Here is an 18,706-nt window from a genome sequence, read left to right on the forward strand (position 1 = left end):
GATGGGGTCACAATAGGGGATCAAAGTTTTACATACAAATATATAGGAAAAATCTTTAAAAATCTTCTTCTCAAGAACCACTGAACCAGAAAAGCTGAGATTTATATGAAAGCTTCCTGATATAGTGCAGTTTCTAAATTGTTAAAATCCTGGCCCCCGGGGGTCAGATGGGGCCACAATAGGGGATCAAAGTTCTACATACAAATATATAGGAAAAATCTTTAAAAATCTTCTTTTCAAGAACCACTGAGCCAGAAAAGCTGAGATTTATATGAAAGCTTCCTGATATAGTACAGATTCTAAATTGTTAAAATCCTGGCCCCCGGGGGTCGGATGGGGCCACAATAGGGGATCAAAGTTTTACACACAAATATATACGAAAAATCTTTAAAAATCTTCTTCTCAAGAACCACTAAGCCAGAAAAGCTGAGATTTATATGAAAGCTTCCTGATATAGTGTAGATTCTAAATTGTTAAAATCCTGGCCCCCGGGGGTCAGATGGGGTCACAATAGGGGATCAAAGTTTTACATACAAATATATATGAAAAATCTTTAAAAATCTTCTTCTCAAGAACCACTGAGCCAGAATAGCTGAGATTTATATGAAAGCTTCCTGATATAGTACAGATTCTAAATTGTTAAAATCCTGGCCCCCGGGGGGGGGGGGGGGGGGGTCAGATGGGGCCACAATAGGGAATCAAAGTTTTATATACAAATATATAGGAAAAATCTTTAAAAATCTTCTTCTCAAGAACCACTAAGCCAGAAAAGCTGAGATTTATATGAAAGCTTTCTGACATAGTGCAGATTCAAGTTTGTTCAAATCATGGCCCCTGGGGGTTGGATGGGGCTACAAGGGGGGATCAAAGTTTTACATACAAATATATAGGGACATTCTTTAAGAATCTTCTTCTCAAGAACACTGAGCCAGAAAAGCTGATATTCACATGAACAGCTTCCTAACATAGAGCAGAGTTAAGTTTGTTCAAATCATGGCCCCCTGTTGTAGGATGGGGCCACAATAGGGGATCAAAGTTTTACATACAAATATATAGGAATTTTTTTTTTTATATCTTCTTCTCAAGAACCACTGAGCCAGAAAAGCTGATATTTACATGAAAGCTTTCTGATATAGTGCAGAATCAAGTTTGTTCAAATCATGGCCCCTGGGGGTAGGATGGGGCCACAAGGGGGGATCAAAGTTTTACATACAAATATATAGGAAAAATCTTCAAATATCTTCTTCTCGTGAACCATTGGGCCAAAAAAGTTCACATTTACATGAAAGCTTTCTGACATAGTGTAGATTCAAGTTTGCAAAAACTATGGCCTCCAGGGTAGGTTGGGGCCATAATAAGGACTACGGTTTTACATGCAAATATATATAGAAAGTCTTCTGATATGGACCAAGGTGACTCAGGTGAGCGATGTGGCCCATGGGCCTCTTGTTAAATATACTCTCAGACTGATTGAAAATGAAGCAGACAGAGAAGCTGATTTTAATCAAATTGAAATATAATATTTGTAAAACACAACATTTTGAATTATGTTGCATCCATCTTGTGTTGGAAATCACTTCAAGTTTTACATATTTTTGATTACTTGATTTCAGATGAATTCAACAGATGAAAAAAATCTCATTGAAGAAATCTTTCTGTGGTTTTTTTTTCCCAAAAAGTTTGATAGCATTTATTGATTTCAATTTATTACAAATTAACACCTGACATATAATGCTAAGAAAAGTTCACTGAAATCTACACATACATGTATATATCATAAAGGCTAATATTCTGACTGAATACTGAGAGAAGACTAACCACCTCGGTCAGGGGATAGTTTATTGAGCAAAACATAAAAAAATAATTCATTTGAAGCTCAAATATGACAAAAATATCATGGTTCAAGAATTCAATTATTTCAAGATCAATCACAAAATTACCAATCGATTGATTTCATTGGACAGGTGATTCAGAGTCAACAAAATCAATTAATCAGAACAGCACTAGCCATCTTAACAATGAACAAGCCATCTACAGCTAATTTTACCTGTGTTAAATTTGCAGCTTGAGCAATCGTGACGGACATTACAAACAGCTCTTTACATTTGAGCTTTGATCCAATCTGATAATATCCCTCAGCTTCGTTCAGCAATGGCTGGAGGTGTCGGGGGTCCACCCCTAAGTTCTGTGTGTCCTCAAGTACTGCAGTAAAAAAAAAATTTAATGAGGGTCAAATGATTTTATCAGAAACTAAAACAGATGACCATTTCATGCATAAGATTTCAGTGCCTGAATTTTATAAACAAAAAAGCTCACATGAACCATAATTTGTGAATACTAATATGTAAACAATACAAGCTGCAGTTTCATTTCATCATTTTAGTCATTGACAGCGTTTTATATATGACTCAAACTTCACATATTCTCATGATATCAAATATTTGTTGTTTGATAATAGGTGTTCAAGGGGCTCTAATTATTTTGGTTTCCCTTGGTAATCAACTTCAATAGTTGTTGTTTGAGAATAGATGTTGCTTAGTTGCTAAGTCAACGTCAATGTCTGTTGTTTGAGAATAGATGATGTTAATGGGATCATAATAAGATGGCTAGTCAACATTAATATTTGTTGCTTGAGAATATATGGTGTACACAAACCAATGATTAGTCAACATAAATATATATTGTTTGAGAATAGATGGTGTACACAAGGCATTGATCAGTCAACATTAATATTTATTGTTTGAGAATATATGGTGTACACAAGGCATTGATTAGTCAGCATTAATATTTGTTGTTTGAGAATACATGATGTTCACAAGGAATGATTAGATGATGTTCATGAGGGCCTGATAATTTAAGATGACTGAAAAGTTGCTATTCCTCATGGTCATTCAATTGATTGTACCTATGGAGTACATAAATTTGTTGGTGTAGGCCACTCCATTCAAAAGAAATGACCTAGAATATAGTTGTGATTTTACAGCTAGCCAGTATACATCAATACATACATCTTGCAGGTGCTTCTTTTGCCTTGAAGCTTGTTTCTTGCCCTCCACTTTTATCATCCTCCAGATAAATAGCTAAGCGAATTTCTGATTTGTTTTTGCTGTATTTTGAGTGCAGAAGAGGATACCATTTTGGTGTCTGGAAAAAGATGTGAGAATTATCATTCCTCAATAACATTTACAATCCCATATCTAACAAATGTAGAAAAAAAAGGATTAAACATCCTAAAGTACAGGGATCAAATATTCAGAAGAAATATCATAATTTAAAACTTTTCTATAAAAATTATGATACTCAGTTATTTTTTCTGAAATAAATATACATGGTTTGTCAATAACACTTTAACATCTGTTAAAAAGAATACCAGAAATATTTCAAAATAAATCCTTCTGCCTCTTCCTTTTTTAAAAATTTATTCTGTGAACCTTGATATGTATTAGATTACAACACACACAAATGCACTAACTTTACCTGTTTAGTTGTAATTGATCTTAAATCCAGAACTACATATCCGACAGCCTCCTTAGCTGTTGAGGTACTGTCACTGGCATAGCACTGAATTTTAATTGAGGTCCTTTGCAGTCTGTGTTGTTGGAGACCTTTCTTATCAAGTTCCCATGCAAGTTCCTGGGTAAAGTTTGGGGTTTCTGTATGGTCCACAGGATCTGTAGACAGGAGCTCTCCATCAAACCGAGCCTCGGTTATAATTTTGTGCTTTGGTCGCTTTGGAAATCTCCTTCCTAATGTTAAAAAGAATTTTTTCAAATTATCATACATATTGTACAATAGGCTTGAGCATTTCTTTCTACCTCATGATGTGATATGTATCATGATATGAACATGCTATATGATATGTATCTGACACGATACATTTTTAATGAATTAAGATATCTGTTGTTTATTTTGTAGCCAATATAAATTGATTAGGTATTATTTTTAAAATAAAATCACAAGATCTACAGATTGAAGAATAACGACAAAAATAAGTTACAAAATTCTGTATCAAGATATCATATTGATATGCGTATCATTAAGGCTTGTGATCAATATGATCGATATATTGCTGTATTGTTAACCTCCCCTTTATATAAGAATAAATTATTTTTATCCCATAATTTTTGGTAATTGTCAAGTCACATTTCTTTAACAAAAACTTGATTCCTTGTTTTCTGTTTTTCTTCCCATGAAATCAGCATTTGATGCAGTGCTGGGGTCAAAACTTCAACCTGTGCCACCCAATTTCAAAATCAGCACCCTATGAATTAATGTAGTTCTAAGTGTTTGATTGAATCAATGTTCACATCATTTAAACGGTAATAGAAATTTTGATACGCTCAGTGAAACTTTACATTAGCATGGAGTCTGGAACAACAGAAAGGACATGATATATGACTCAAAGTGATTTGGACAGTTATCAAACACTGCACAGGGTTCGAAATTAACTTTTTCAAGCACTAGTCCGTGCGGACTAGTCACTATTGATATTCACTAGTCCTTAAAGCATTTCACTAGTCCGTCCAGCATATGATATTTTATTCAATAGTATTTAATTAATGAAACCAAACACACCACAGTTGCGGGCAATTCAGTTTCTGACACCTACAGAAGAAAAAGAACACCATACTTTATTTTGCATTCAAGATCTTCAGAATCATACAGTAACCTCCGAGTTAATCCTTTTATAAACATCCATAATTACATAAGTGGGTTCAAGATCAACGTTCCCATTGTTTTCGTGCTCAGTTCTTAGAGTCACAGGAGTTTAAAATTTTATCAATTAATTCAATAAAATTCACTCGATTGATCAAGCCATGAGCTATATAGTGTTACGAACTCCTGTGTTAGATTCGCGATAGCTGCAATAATGTAGCCCTCTCTGATTTTTTTTTTTTTAGGGAGAGGGCTACAACTCCTTAGGATCTCCGTAATGGTGCAAATGCGGGAGTGATTCACTCCCGCAACATTTGCGCTCATTCTAAACATTTCCTGACTTTCTTTACGTAAATAAAATGATATTCTATGTTTCTTCCAATTTCTCGATTCATATTTGTGCGCCATGTTTGATGTACTGAAGTATAAACTTCCGATTGTCAAGTCATTTGCATATGCCATATAAGGTAGTATTTACATCAATGGACATGTATGGAGGCGAAAGCTATTTCGTCGGTATTGAAAAGGTTTGAATTTAATATCAAGTTAAAAACCGAACAGCAGAGTGTAAATTCTTTCTGCAACAATATGATTTTCCTTTCTTTGTCGAAGTGGCTCAAGTAACTACATTTTCACGCTGATTGTCAATGTTTAGGTTTTTCATTAGATCCACCGACGAGATCTCGCGATAACAAGCATGGTGGAGCAGACGAAGAATTTTGCATGCTGTACATTATATTTAATGAAAAACACCTTTATTAGACATGCCCGAGCACAAAGTTGGTACTCCTTTTGGTGTAAACAACATTTGGGACTAATACACAGAGTTTATTATCGGTTATTCATAAAATTATTTTGCACCATTACGGAGATCCTATGGAATTGTAGCCCTATCCCGAAAACGTCAGAATTAAAAAAAATTGGATAGGGCTACATTATTGCAGCTAGATTCGCAAATGACGAGAACATGTGCGCACAAACGAGCATGTTCTTAGACCACACCACTTGCAGTTCTTGCACCTCGAACCCGTTCTCGTGATGCGTACTCGGCGTTCGGAATCGACAGGAATTTGTGTCCGTTCGAAGAACGGTGGTCTAGAACGCACACCATGTGTTTGGAAGATCATGATTCATAGTCACGCAAACACTTAACCATGCAGGTAATCGACCATAAGATCAAACATCTAAGAGATTCAGACAAATCTTGCTAAACTCTTAACCAATTGAAGATTGATTTCCGGATTTTCACTAGTCCGTACGGACTAGTGCTATAGAGAATTTACTAGTCCGACACATTTCTTACTAGTCTACGGACATGAGGTAATTTCGAACCCTGCTGCATGAACATTGAAATTACAATTTAATACACGTATCAACACTTCGCCGCAAGTTACGTCCCTTTGCGGGGTCAGCCAAAGGTCAATCGGTGAAAAACCCAGTTTTCCTTCTTTACCTTACCAAATGTAAGATGTTATTACTTTGAATTTTAGCCAATTACCAAGTTTTCATACAAGTTAATGGGTTGCCCCAATCTGGGGCATATTGTAGTTGACTGCAATTGATGGAAAAATAACAGATGTCAAAGCTACAGATAGGAAAATTACAAAGGCCAACGTAGGGAAATACGATTTTTATCCGGAAGATGGCGGACAAGGGACGTAACTTTCGCGAAGTGTTGATACGTGTATTGAAAATGTGTTTTAGAAATAGAAAAGAACTTTGACGAAACAAACATAAAACTTTGAACAATATCTTAAGCTCTTTTATTGCCATTTATTGTGTAACAAAATTTGTCACTTGTAAATTTAAAAAATCTGCAGGACGGTTGCCCTATTAATTTCTCACCAATTTCAGTCAACCACCGTACAAAATAAGAATATCAATTTGTTAAGTCTTGTCCAAAGAGAGTTGAGATAGCAAATATTTCATGAATACTGAATGGAAATCGTTGTACATATGATAATCTATGCATATCTTCTAAGAAACTTCAAGGCTTCATTATACAGATGTAGAGGAAATTCGAAATACAGTCACAAATTTTGTTAGATCGTATTCATGTATTATATATGAATTTTTTGAAAAAGAATGGATTCCCTATTTATGTTATCTAATGGCAAAAAGTAGAAATTTAACATCAGAACAATATTCACCAGTAGCTGTCACAAAACGAGCACAGACCTGTCTAACTGCCCAATATTTCGTCCATTATCACAAAAATTCGTTGAAACTCACCTTCTAGAACAGAAATTACGACAAGAAATTTGTCTTTCTCAACCATTTTTGACTTCACATTAAAATCAGGAGTCTAATATTACTAAAGGAACATTTTATTTCCGTCAGAAGTTATTCTTGTTCAAAAACGGCGGCCATAGTTGTAAACATCCCATCGGAACTTCTCTTGATCATTTTTTTCGAAACATGACAAAATATTGTTTTCGGATAAATACGGATTTTAAGTACGTTAAACTGTAGAATTTGAATATCAGGCTGTTCTTTATCTACTGATTTTTACTAAAGATTACTACTTTTACCTGATCAAGATATAGGGATTACGGCGGATTTGGCCAGTCAACAAAGGGTGCTTATTCCTCTTAGGCACCTATGACCACTGAGGGGTCCACGTTTTCCCTTAGGGAATAAGCACCCTTTCTAGAACTCTTAATTTTTTGTACTTTTTATAGGATTCATGAGATTGATCACTGTTCGTTTTCTTCGCTTATAATAGATCTGTTTGCTTTGATGATATCTGAAAAGTCTAAATTTTCTGTATTTGTTGTAAAATTTCATCGTATGCCTGCACTTGCATGGTCACTAGTTGTTTTGTTTTTCATGACCCAGTCTACTGTATTAAGGGAAATAGGAACCCAGACATGAGGCATCCCTGTTTGATCTCTTGTTGTGGCCTTCAATTCGACATTTAGATATATCGACGACGTATTATCTATTAACAATAATAATTTTCATTCAGTTGAGAGATATAAACACCATATGCAGGTGATAATGGAATATTGCTACATAAATATGGAGAGTTGACGATAGAGAAACTAAAATAATCCCGGTTTGTCATAAAGTTGAGTTGTTAGTTTGTCGATTCGATATATCCCAGTGAACTCGAAATAAATGACACCACAGAGTCGTCCACTTTTGCTTCGTACTAAGATATATTATTGAAAGTAGATATCAACGGCAAACTAATTACATTCGATTCGGAAGAGCTTGTTCTACGTATGGTAAGTTTTTAAATTGAAGCAGGCAACTGACAAACAAGTTGATGGTGCAGGGGTTCCAACAGTCTCGTTTAAAGTCAGCATTTCGCAAATTCTATGGTCGTTATAACGATCTAGTTTGCCAAGACAACCTATCATTGGGTCAAATGCTGTCTGATGTGTTTCATACTGATTGTTAGACCGTTCTTGGCACACTGATTTTGACTACGGGTAAATCCGTTTACCTGATCAGGATATAGGGCTCACGCTGCGGGTGTGACCAGTCGACAAGGGATGCCTACTCCTCCTAGGCACCTGATCCTACCTCTGGTATGTCCGGATGTCCGTGTTTGCTCAAATCTCTATTTTGCATTTTCCATAGGAGTTATAAGATTGATCACTGTTCGTTATCTTCATCTTTCTTAACCTCAAAGCATTCTGATTCTTCACCATTACTTAGTAGTGTGCATTCTGATTTCTCACATACGGCTTTCATTATCCGTGTTAATTATCCGTGTAAGTTTTCCTGGTATTCCATATACTTCCATTATCTTCTCCAAAATCTCTCTCTCTCTCTCTCTCTCTCTCTCTCTCTCTCTCTCTCTGGCTTTTTTTAAGTCAACAAAGTTAATAAAGCGTGGTGCATTCCATTCTTCTGACTGTTCGACTATGTTTCTCATTATGAATAGTTGCTCTGCCGTGCTTCTTCCATGTCTAAATCCTGCATGTTCTTTCTCTCATTTTGTTATCTACTCCATCTTTAATTCTAGCACTTTCCCAAGGATTTTACTGGGTATTGGTAATAACGTTATGCCTCTGTAGTTATTGCATATAGTTACATCTCCTTTCTTTGGTATTTTAACTATCAGTTCTTTCTTCTGGTGTGCTGACCTTGTTCTCGTTAGCCCATATTTTATTAAAGATATTTACAAAGTATTTAACAATTGCATCTATATCCGCTTTCAATAGGCTAACTGCTGTTATGCAGTACGCTTGCTTGTCGTAAGAGGCAACTAAATGGGGCGGCCCTTCGAATGAGACCGCAAAAACTGAGGTCCCGTGTCACGGCAGGTGTGGTACGATAAAGACCCCTCCCTGCTCAAAGGCCGTAAGCATCGAGCATAGGCCTAAATTATACAGCCTTTCACCAGCAATGGTGACGTCTCCATCTACGTGAAAAATTCTCAGGCGGAATGTTAAACAGTACTAGGCAACCATCCAGTCCTATAGCCTATTCTCTTTAGAAAAGTCGAGAGGCAAGCTATGCCTCTCGACTACTCTAAAGAGAATAGTCCTAGACGTTTGAAAAGACGTTCATTTTGTTTTTGTTTACTTTTTGAGAATGTTTTCATTCATATCAAAACGTCAGCAGCCTTGTGTCCGGGGTCGTAGTACCTAGTGAAGGTTCTTTTATCGTGACACGACTGTATCTCGGTTTTTAAGGTCTCGTCTAAAATTAGACCCGAAATTCTCATTTCTAACTGCCGAGTGTTTGGGGGAGCTGTCACAACCAATTTTTACGTGAACAAGGTCAATTAAAGCACAAACAGGACTCTAACCCACGGCCCACTGGGCGAATGCTCTAACCTCTGAGCCTCTAGTTATTGAGCCACCGCGATTTCTTTTTATTCAGTTGAGATTGGACAGCAGATTTAGCAACAGACTTAACCTATATGAACAATCTCCCTAATGACCCATCTTCGCTAGCCAATGGTGACGGTCCACGGTGTTTCTCTTTTCTCTTCAAGAGAAACACCGCGGAGCGTCACCCTTGGCTAGCGAAGATGTAATGATGAAGCAGGATATATACATGTACAAATTAAACTTTCAGCGTAATTCCATAAATGAGTTATATACATTCCATTGAAAAATATCTTAATTTGTTTGAATTAACAGTCACTGTAACTTTTAAGAAATCTAATACATCAAGATATAACTTCTATTCATGATTTTTAAAACTTATACCAACAATTGCAGAAATACCACTAATGAAACTTTAACATCAACTTTCTGAAAATAGCATTCCATAAATGGAAAGGAAATTTCCTGATGTAATCCATTGTAAGAGTGGAAGAAAGACCATGGGTGTGGTGTTCTTATCGTTATATAATATATTTATAGCAGTTTAGGAGGAAAGGATACTGAGGTCATAAACTGTAGATATTTGTGCTGTTAATGGTGTAAAAGTTCCTATAAATTGAATCTTGATAAGTTTATGAAAACGATTTAGAAAAATTGTTGTTTTCAACAAATTATATATAGTATAAAATAAATAAATAAAAGTTGACTCATTTATGGAACTGTGCTGTATATGGTATTCTTTTTATAGTTGCCACAGAAACTTGAATGAAAAAGTAAATGTCGAGAACGAAGAGTGATCAATCTAACAATTCCTATAGAGTAGGGCAAACACAAACTTCTGGACACACAAGAGGTGGGATCAGGTTCCAAGAGGAGTAATTATTCATATTTTTTTTTAAACATATATATATATTTGTATAAAGAACTATCAAGTAAGAAATGCTTTTTCATCCCTGTTGACCGGTAACACCCGCCGTGAGCCTTATCTATTTTGAGTCAGGTAAACGAAGTAATCCGTAGTCAAAGCCACTACGTAAAGAACGGCCTAACAATCGATGTGGAACATGTCAGACAACATTCGACCTAGCGATAGGTTGTATTTGTAAATTGCACCATTTTAAACGAGACTTGAAATCCTTGTTACATCAACTTATAGAATAATTTTTCCATTCTAGATGGTAAAGACCAAGAATTGATTACAGTATATTGGAATTTGTAAATCATATTGCACGGCTAAATGAATATTAAACCAAAAAATCAACTAAAGAAATATCCATTTAATCTGCTGGGGGAAAAAAAAATCCGATTATATCCGAAAGACAAAGCTCTGATGGTATTTTGACTTATTTTTGACACGGATATGACGTATTGTGGCGTGATGTTACCGGTTTTATCATAATTTGTTATATTCTGCTTAAAATTAAGAAAGATAATTATTACTACGATGCATATTATCCCTTCTTCCACGTGCTTTTGCAATACGGTCTATTGTGTCTCTATTCTACACATCGAATGTTTATTATAAATAAACCGACCGCCTGGTAACGGGAATCCCCGACTTGCGCACTTTGCCGGGCGGCTAATATCTTGTTCCGGTAATGATCACCGCAGAAAAATATAGTTCGAAATTGTAAATGATTTATGGAGTTTATGAGAAAATCACATTGTGGTCACTTCATTTATGACTCTTATCTAAAATATTGAGTGAACTCTTAAATTTATTGAAGGTATCACATTTTTCATACTGTTGCGGAATAATTTTGATAGTCTAAGCAGCTGTAAACGTAGTTCCCTATTGAGGAAACCATGATCGAATAACAAAACTTGTCATCATCCGATTTTATGGAAAATGTGTTGTGAGATCAGATAGAAATAGCATGTAAGGAGAAGAGGAATATTTTGTAAACAGTGTAGCATGGGAAAATTCCACCCACCCCCTCCCAAACTCGAAGAAAAACTTGGATTTAGTTGGTATATTAGTTGACCAAAGTCTTGGAAGTGCTGAACGTGGTAATTCCATAAAACTACGGACTTTTGTTCAAAAAATAATCAGAAATAGCATACAGAACGTTTAGTAATAGTATGCACTCTCAAGCAAGAGAGTACGAAGAAGCATCCAGATCTGGGAGAAAACAAAGTGCTCGCAGCATGCAGAACAGAACGGGCAGTTCAGCTGGACCCATGATGGTGGGTCCCAACTTCAGAGTAGGGAAGAAAATTGGGTGTGGGAACTTTGGAGAGTTGAGATTGGGTAAGATTTCATTGTAGAATTAGAAGGAAATGGAAATGATTGTTGACTCTCGTGTATTATCTTTTATTTGTAGCAAAGAACAAAAGATTCAAAGGGTGTGGCTGTTCATATGGCCCAAAATTTGATTTTATATGAAGTAAAACCTTTTATATTGTCAATGTCAAACTATCATTTATAGTAATTTTCTGTGTATTTATATCTTATATTATCCTGGAGTCTTCAGGAGGTGAAGGACACACTTGTTTGTCATGCTTAGTTAAACAGAACTCCCATCATATGTCTTAGTAGAATTAGAATAAATAAGTTTGTATTCAATCTCTATGAAATGTGGATGTCTGTTGAACTATTTACATTTATGCACTCATGGAATTGTACATGTCTACACTTTGCAATGTGTGTACTCCTGTACAGCACCATGACTGGACTGGTTTGCAATCTAAAACTTGAACTGCTGACAATGAACTGGGACCATCAAGAAAAGTTTGACCTGTTGCTGTTTTAATGCTATATCAATATTTCATGGTACATATTTAGCTATTATGAAGATGTTTTGCTGATCTTTGAAGTTTTCTATCATCTCCATATAAACATGACAAGGAGCCGAAAAAGAAGGGGGTTGGGGGTCTTGACAATGGTCACACATTTATGAATTTGCAAATTATGTGCCATGTATAAGTGGTATCACCACGGTAATATAAATGATCACACAGTTCATGATGGCGGTGCTTTGCTAGCACTCATGTCAAGGTTAATCTCCATTGAAACTTGTTGTTGCTGCTGTTTTCATCCAAGATGCCATCCTTGAGTGTCTGGCTAAGTATTGCATAAACATCTACTGTAACTGTGTCTACAGAAAAGGACACTCAAACAGGATGATTGGACATTTAAAATTTACTGGGATATTTTCTATGTATAGATACATACATTGATAGTTTTATCTGCTATATACATTTTTACTTTTTTAATGACTGATAATTTGAACGAATGAGTCAGATTTGTTGTTCCAAAATGTGATAACTTGTTGACACTGCATAGAATTTAACTGTCAAAATTTTAGACCTGTGTTGGAGAAAAATATATTGGAGAGCTTTGGAATGGATAATCTAATATGGTTTCATATTCTCAAACCATTCTATTGTGAAAATTTCCCCAAATTCTCTGTGGCCTCTGTTGTGTAAAAGTGTGCAGTCTAAAGTGATGAAAATCGTCCTTTGTCGAGAATCTCTCACTTTCCCATCAATGTTGAGTAACTCTAATATTTGGTAGTTTGACTTCAATAATCAGCAATTGCCCTATTAACAGATTTTTGCCAATTGTTTTTTTTGAAAAATAAGACTAAAGTGTGATTTTCTAGGAAAGAAATGTTACATTTTTTTTATTGTCAGTTTTGTTAATCTCTGCACGTGTCTTTTGTTACCCTGTGACATCTCTTCGTGCATGACTGTACTCAGTACACAAAATCGGCTGATGGACTTCTAGTGCTTGATTCTACATCCTGTCATTTACGATGACTTGTTTCCCTTTTAAGAGTGAAACCGCAGCTGATTTTCTATAAAGGGCACCGATAGAATTCACATGATATACAACGCGTGTAGTTTTACGCATGTATATGTAATCGAATGTACAAGTAATATGAGCAAGTAGGTTGGTAGATTGGTAATATAATCAGGATGTGTGAGAATACACAGAAAGTATTGTGTTTGTCTTTCACACTTTAGAGTTAATATTTAGGATGTGATGGACAAAGAACTTGGGTTCAAATGACCTAAGCGTCATGTTTGTGCCAGAGATATATATATATATATATAAAGCACTAAATTGTTTTTAAAAAAATTGTATTTGACCTTGTATCCACTTTTAGGTATCGGGTGTTGTTGGAACTTCGTGCTTTTTATATATATATTAAAAGAAATAGAATAAACAGTACACAAAGTTAAAATTTTTTAACTTTGTGTACTGTTTATTCTATTTCTTTTAATATTTTATACCGGACACTGTGATTTTTTTTTAAAAACACAATTTGGATATATATATATATATATATATATATATATATATATATATATATATATATATGTATATATTGATTAAATGTTTATAAAGTACATCAAATTTTAGATGATAAAAACTTTTATTATAACTGAAAACATTTAGTGAGGAAGATGATAACAATGATTTAATGGTTTATGTTAGTCAAAGATCAGTTGCAACAATTAGGCATACCAAGAGTGAGTTTAAGAATGGCAGATGCTGAATTACATTTCAAGATCGTGTCAAACTGTCTCATTTGGACAAAGAGTCATCATTCTGCAACTCTAGTACAGTCATCCTATTGATCTTGTTTGCAAATTTGACCCCACAGTGTTTTTCAAATACATGTACCAAGGTTTACCACAATAGTTTTATTTTTGTGTTATGCAATTTTTTATATTATATGTATTTAAAAAAAAAAAAGTTGATTTTTTTAAAATCAGGAAATTTCTTTATGTTCAAAATAAACAACAGTCTGAGAGTTTAATGTTAGACCAGTAGACCTTGTCTACACCAAATTAGTTCAGGCCATGTGCAAATAACATATATCCCTAATTGTTGATGCCAAATTATAAGACAGTGAATAATCATGATAATAAATAAATATTTTCCATTACAATTGTCAGAATCTATTTGCTGATCTGGATTTCTCAGCTGTTGTTCTAAAGGTCAAAGAAAACAATCTCATAGTTTCAAAACAAAAACGCACACAATTTTAGGAGATATTTAGTAGTGATGGTGCAATTGTGTGTGTTGGTGCGTAATGCCGATATGAAATTCATCTGATCAAGTTTGATATCCCATTTATGAATATGAGTATGAATATGCTGGCATGAAGGAATATGAATATGCTCAGTTACAGTCTTGCAGTGCTCGAGATTGTTAAAAGTTATATTAGATTTTATGATTTACACAAATTCTCCGGAACATCAAATGTCATGTCGGTGAAGCGGTTGCCAGAAGGATTTGTAATTATTCATAAGACTAATTTCGTATTTCAATTCGCAGCATCTATCCACTGAGGCCTTCTGAATCAGTCCCATCCATTACTGTGTATCTGGATGTGCCATTCAAACCGACTGATCTTTTAGTAACTTCTAATCAATACACATACACATCTATATCTGTAGAGTCAGTGGCAAATGTATCCTGTTATGGTTTTACACATGCACTTCTGGATGCTTAGCGTTTTATAAAACAACAGTCATCAGATATTGGTAATTTAGTGGTGGGGGGTGTAAAAGGAAATCCATTTTTTACATCAAGTTTGATGCGGTGGTGTGTTTTGTCTCGTTTTGTTTGATTGGTAACCTGTGGTATATGATACAAAGGGTTGTAAAAGTGGAAAAAAAACCCTGATGTGTCTAAATTGACAGGTTAACATCAGCAAAACAGACAAATCCATATGATATTAGGAAGTAGCAGAAGTGATCATATTACATATGATGTCTTCCTACGAGCTACTCCATGTAATTTGTCTATTCAGCATTTAACTTCTTTATTATAACAGGAAAGAAATGTCTCCTTTATGTTCCCATAAGACAGAATTTATGATTCTGTACAGTCAGTCTGCACTAAGTGGTAGGTTGTATAACGAGGGACGGGGTCACTGTTACTATTTGATGGGCAGTTTATGGGCGGTAGTCTCTCGGACATAATGAACACCGGAGGTTTGATGTCCATACGGATTACACTACATGTTTTTGATGGATCATTCAGAGGTCATATATATTGGTAGAGATATTTCAAGTGTGAAAAAATTCATAAATTTGGTGTCAAGTTGTTTCTATGATTAGACTCATCTAGCCCTGTTATAGCAGGACTGTCTTTGTCACAGAGAGTTTATGTATATATAAATGTACATAGGGACAAGTTAAATATATCTGAATATCTACAAGAAGCCTGTATGATAAAATGCACAAGTAACCTTGAGTCCTGGAAGAAAGCTAGATCCTTCATACTGTTTTCAAATTATTTATTGTCTGTGCGAAAAAAATAATAATTGATTATTAGTCCAAATCCTTATAGATTCAACCAATGATGTGAATAGCAAATATCTCTCTCTCTCCCTCTCAAACTGAGGCAAACATTGGATGCATATCATAAACTACATAAAGCTAAAATCTCTGAACTCAAATATTTTATCCAAAAGATAACCTTGTGTGTATGCACTATGCAAACAAAGCAAAGGTCACAATTTATGACCATTGACGAGTGACATCTGTGTTTCCCAGTGTCACACCCCCAGTTTACCTGTAGTATACCTGTACTACAGGTAAGTCTGCATTACATCTCTCACCTGGACTGGTATAGATTCTGAGATTGTGGGAGAGGGAAATTTCACAGAGGGGACAATATTCGCAGTCTAGGACGAGGCTTTGTCGAGTTCAAGACAACGAATCTTGTTCCAGAGGTGGAATTTCCTTATCCCACACCAGTAAATAATGAAGGACTATATTTCTCACCTTTTATCCACAATTTAGTGCATAAATTCAGGAGATTTGAGAAAATTCAAAATTATCAAAATCCTCTCAATTGAACTTCTGATTATACAAAAACTAATTAGACAGGCAGAAAGAGCATACCTGACAATGGTTTACACTGTAACTGCAAACTACAAAACCCAAGGTTGTCCACCAGAAAGCTATATCAAATCAAAATTTAAGAAAACAATAGTTGAATACAAAATATATTAAATTACTTCAACGTGAAACGTAAATAGAAAATATATGCCATTACAATCAATGACATCGCAGCAGTGTAAAACAGAAAAATCTCCTGTGGGTAAAGTTGATCTCGCACTAGTGATGTGAGAAATACTGGTCAACCTATTAAATATCTCAGTGTTGCTGTAGATAGTTGTGCATTTAAACATGTAAAACTGTAGGTTGTCTTTGTGATACATTTACCTCTATATTATATATGTACATGTGCCTGTGAATTCTCTCCCCTGAGTGCTGTCCACATAAAAGTCTGTAGCACATTCCCTCACCATTTTCATTATCGCTCAGTAATACATAGAGTGTGAATGATTTGTCCGTAATTGTCTGTGTGTCTGTTCAACTTTTGCATGTTGTTTTGATCTCTGATTTGAAAAGTAGCCAGTTAGCTGTACAGGCCAAATGCTAGGTAGCCTGAATCTGTTTTTCATCGCAAGGCAAACAATACATCATACGACATTGAAAATCTGGATTATTTATTGATCCGTTTATGTGTAGAGTTTTATCTCTCATAAACTTCTTAACCTCATGTTCTGTCCTATGCCATTTCTTTTGTAAATAAGTTGAGTTGGTGAGGACATGATAACTCAACTTTTAGTCTTGTGTATGGTGTGATTTTGATATTGACCTGGATTCTTGGCAGCAAATTTTGAAGGTCATACACACCAATAAAATTTTGTCGTAAGATTTGTTTTTATTAGCTTTGATCCACAAAACTCAATTTGCTGTCTTTGGTAGGAAAGAAAGGCAACCAAAAATGTGCATGATGAAACTTTTGAACCTTGTAGAAAATTCATAAACTTGGTTCCAGTGAAACCCTTTGACCAAAATGATTGCATCCCTTATAACCACTGAGTGCAGTGTGTACCATAAATAGAACCTTAATTAGGAAGTGATAAGTGCTGTGTAAAACCTAATAATACAATATCAACCATCGTGGTCAGTATTGCATTTGTTATACAACTGAATCACCCTCTGAAAATATAAGACATTGAGAAAGTCATTTTAAAGTTATTGATTTAAGGTAGTGCATAATTACATTGTATTAATGGCTGACTAAGTGCATACAGAAATGTCTATCAATACTTTCCTGGTCTTTTTAGATTACTAAGTGTAGCTCATGTAGAATGAAAAACTGTTGATTTGTAGAACATATGTTTGAGTCCTAGCTGTAGGGTACTATTTTTTTTCTGGGTGACATTTCAGTAAAATTGAAGTTTTTAAATTCATTTGACATATTATCAAAATATTGTACTTATATATCATTACCAAGGCTACTTTCCATCCATAGCAATTTTCTTTCAGTGTGTATGTACATTTTTAAGGTGCAGGAATTGCTTTTTGAAAATCTTTGTTAATGATTCAGAATCACATTTCTGGAAAGGAGAAGTCTAAATTATAATGCAGGACTGGATCAGTTTTGAGAGAAAATGATCTTGAATATTTCCAGATAATTGTAAGAACTATAGTAATTATCTCTCTGATGAGGGACATGTCCCTTAAAGCATTGACGATGTTGCTACTGGAGTTTCTGTTAGCTGTCACACTGAGTCAGAACCTGGTCTCAATGTAAGGACTTGTTAAGCATCTATGCTCCTATGGAGAGAGCTATTGACTTTTTGACACTTTAAGGCAAAAAAAATCAGGATAGTGAAATGCAAACCATTGGAAGTTGTTGAGGCAATATAGTTAATAACTAAGTTATTTTGGTATAAGATAATAACTTAAGTTGGAACTAAGTTATTTTGATATATATAGTTAATTACTAAGTTATGTTAGTACCATATATAAGATAATAACTTAAGTTAAGTTGGAACTAAGTTATGTTGATATATATAGTTGTTAGTACCGTATATAGTGAATTACTAAGTTATGTTGGTATATAGTGAATTACTAAGTTATGTTGGTATATTATACATTTTTTGTTGTATTGTTTGCACCTAGAATTTCAGAAAACCAGTCCCTGAATGGAAGTCATTGTGTTTTCAATGCCTCCAACCCGTCTGAAAGTGTACATGTGAACTTTGCAGAAGTAAAACACAATACCACTGTCTTTCTGAATGTTGATATTTTCTATTTTTTAGGGAAGAATCTATACAACAATGAGCATGTAGCTGTGAAATGTGTAAGTATAGACCTTAAGAAAACAGTAGAGCATTCTCAAGAACAGGGATGTGAATCATTGCCCATGTCTGCCGGTGCAATCTATTGTTGTTTTATCTGTCTGCAAGTTGTGTTTTCATTTTCCAAGTCCTGTCACT

The 18,706-nt window shown here is 34.9% G+C and overlaps 2 protein-coding genes across 13 annotated transcripts in view; one reads left to right on the plus strand and one right to left on the minus strand.

Annotated features, from left to right (window-relative positions):
- The window catches only part of LOC125648909 (centrosomal protein of 120 kDa-like), a 26,380-nt gene extending 19,328 nt beyond the window's left edge, over positions 1 to 7,052 (minus strand). The window contains exons 1-4 of the mRNA XM_048875949.2: positions 6,889 to 7,052; positions 3,478 to 3,746; positions 3,009 to 3,144; positions 2,048 to 2,202 (exon numbers count right to left, since the gene is read on the minus strand). Coding sequence (XP_048731906.2) covers positions 2,048 to 2,202; positions 3,009 to 3,144; positions 3,478 to 3,746; positions 6,889 to 6,934 — 606 coding nt within the window. The 5' untranslated portion in view covers positions 6,935 to 7,052. The remainder of the gene's footprint in view (positions 1 to 2,047; positions 2,203 to 3,008; positions 3,145 to 3,477; positions 3,747 to 6,888) is intronic.
- Positions 7,053 to 10,782: 3,730 nt separating this feature from the next.
- The window catches only part of LOC125649641 (casein kinase I-like), a 25,041-nt gene continuing 17,117 nt past the window's right edge, over positions 10,783 to 18,706 (plus strand). For all 12 annotated transcript variants that reach the window (XM_056167015.1, XM_056167014.1, XM_056167011.1 and 9 more), the window contains exons 1-2: positions 10,783 to 11,694; positions 18,530 to 18,643. In XM_056167015.1, coding sequence (XP_056022990.1) covers positions 11,526 to 11,694; positions 18,530 to 18,643 — 283 coding nt within the window. In that variant the 5' untranslated portion in view covers positions 10,783 to 11,525. The remainder of the gene's footprint in view (positions 11,695 to 18,529; positions 18,644 to 18,706) is intronic.

The sequence above is a fragment of the Ostrea edulis genome, chromosome 5 (assembly GCF_947568905.1).
Source record: "Ostrea edulis chromosome 5, xbOstEdul1.1, whole genome shotgun sequence".
NCBI classification, from domain to species: domain Eukaryota; kingdom Metazoa; phylum Mollusca; class Bivalvia; order Ostreida; family Ostreidae; genus Ostrea; species Ostrea edulis.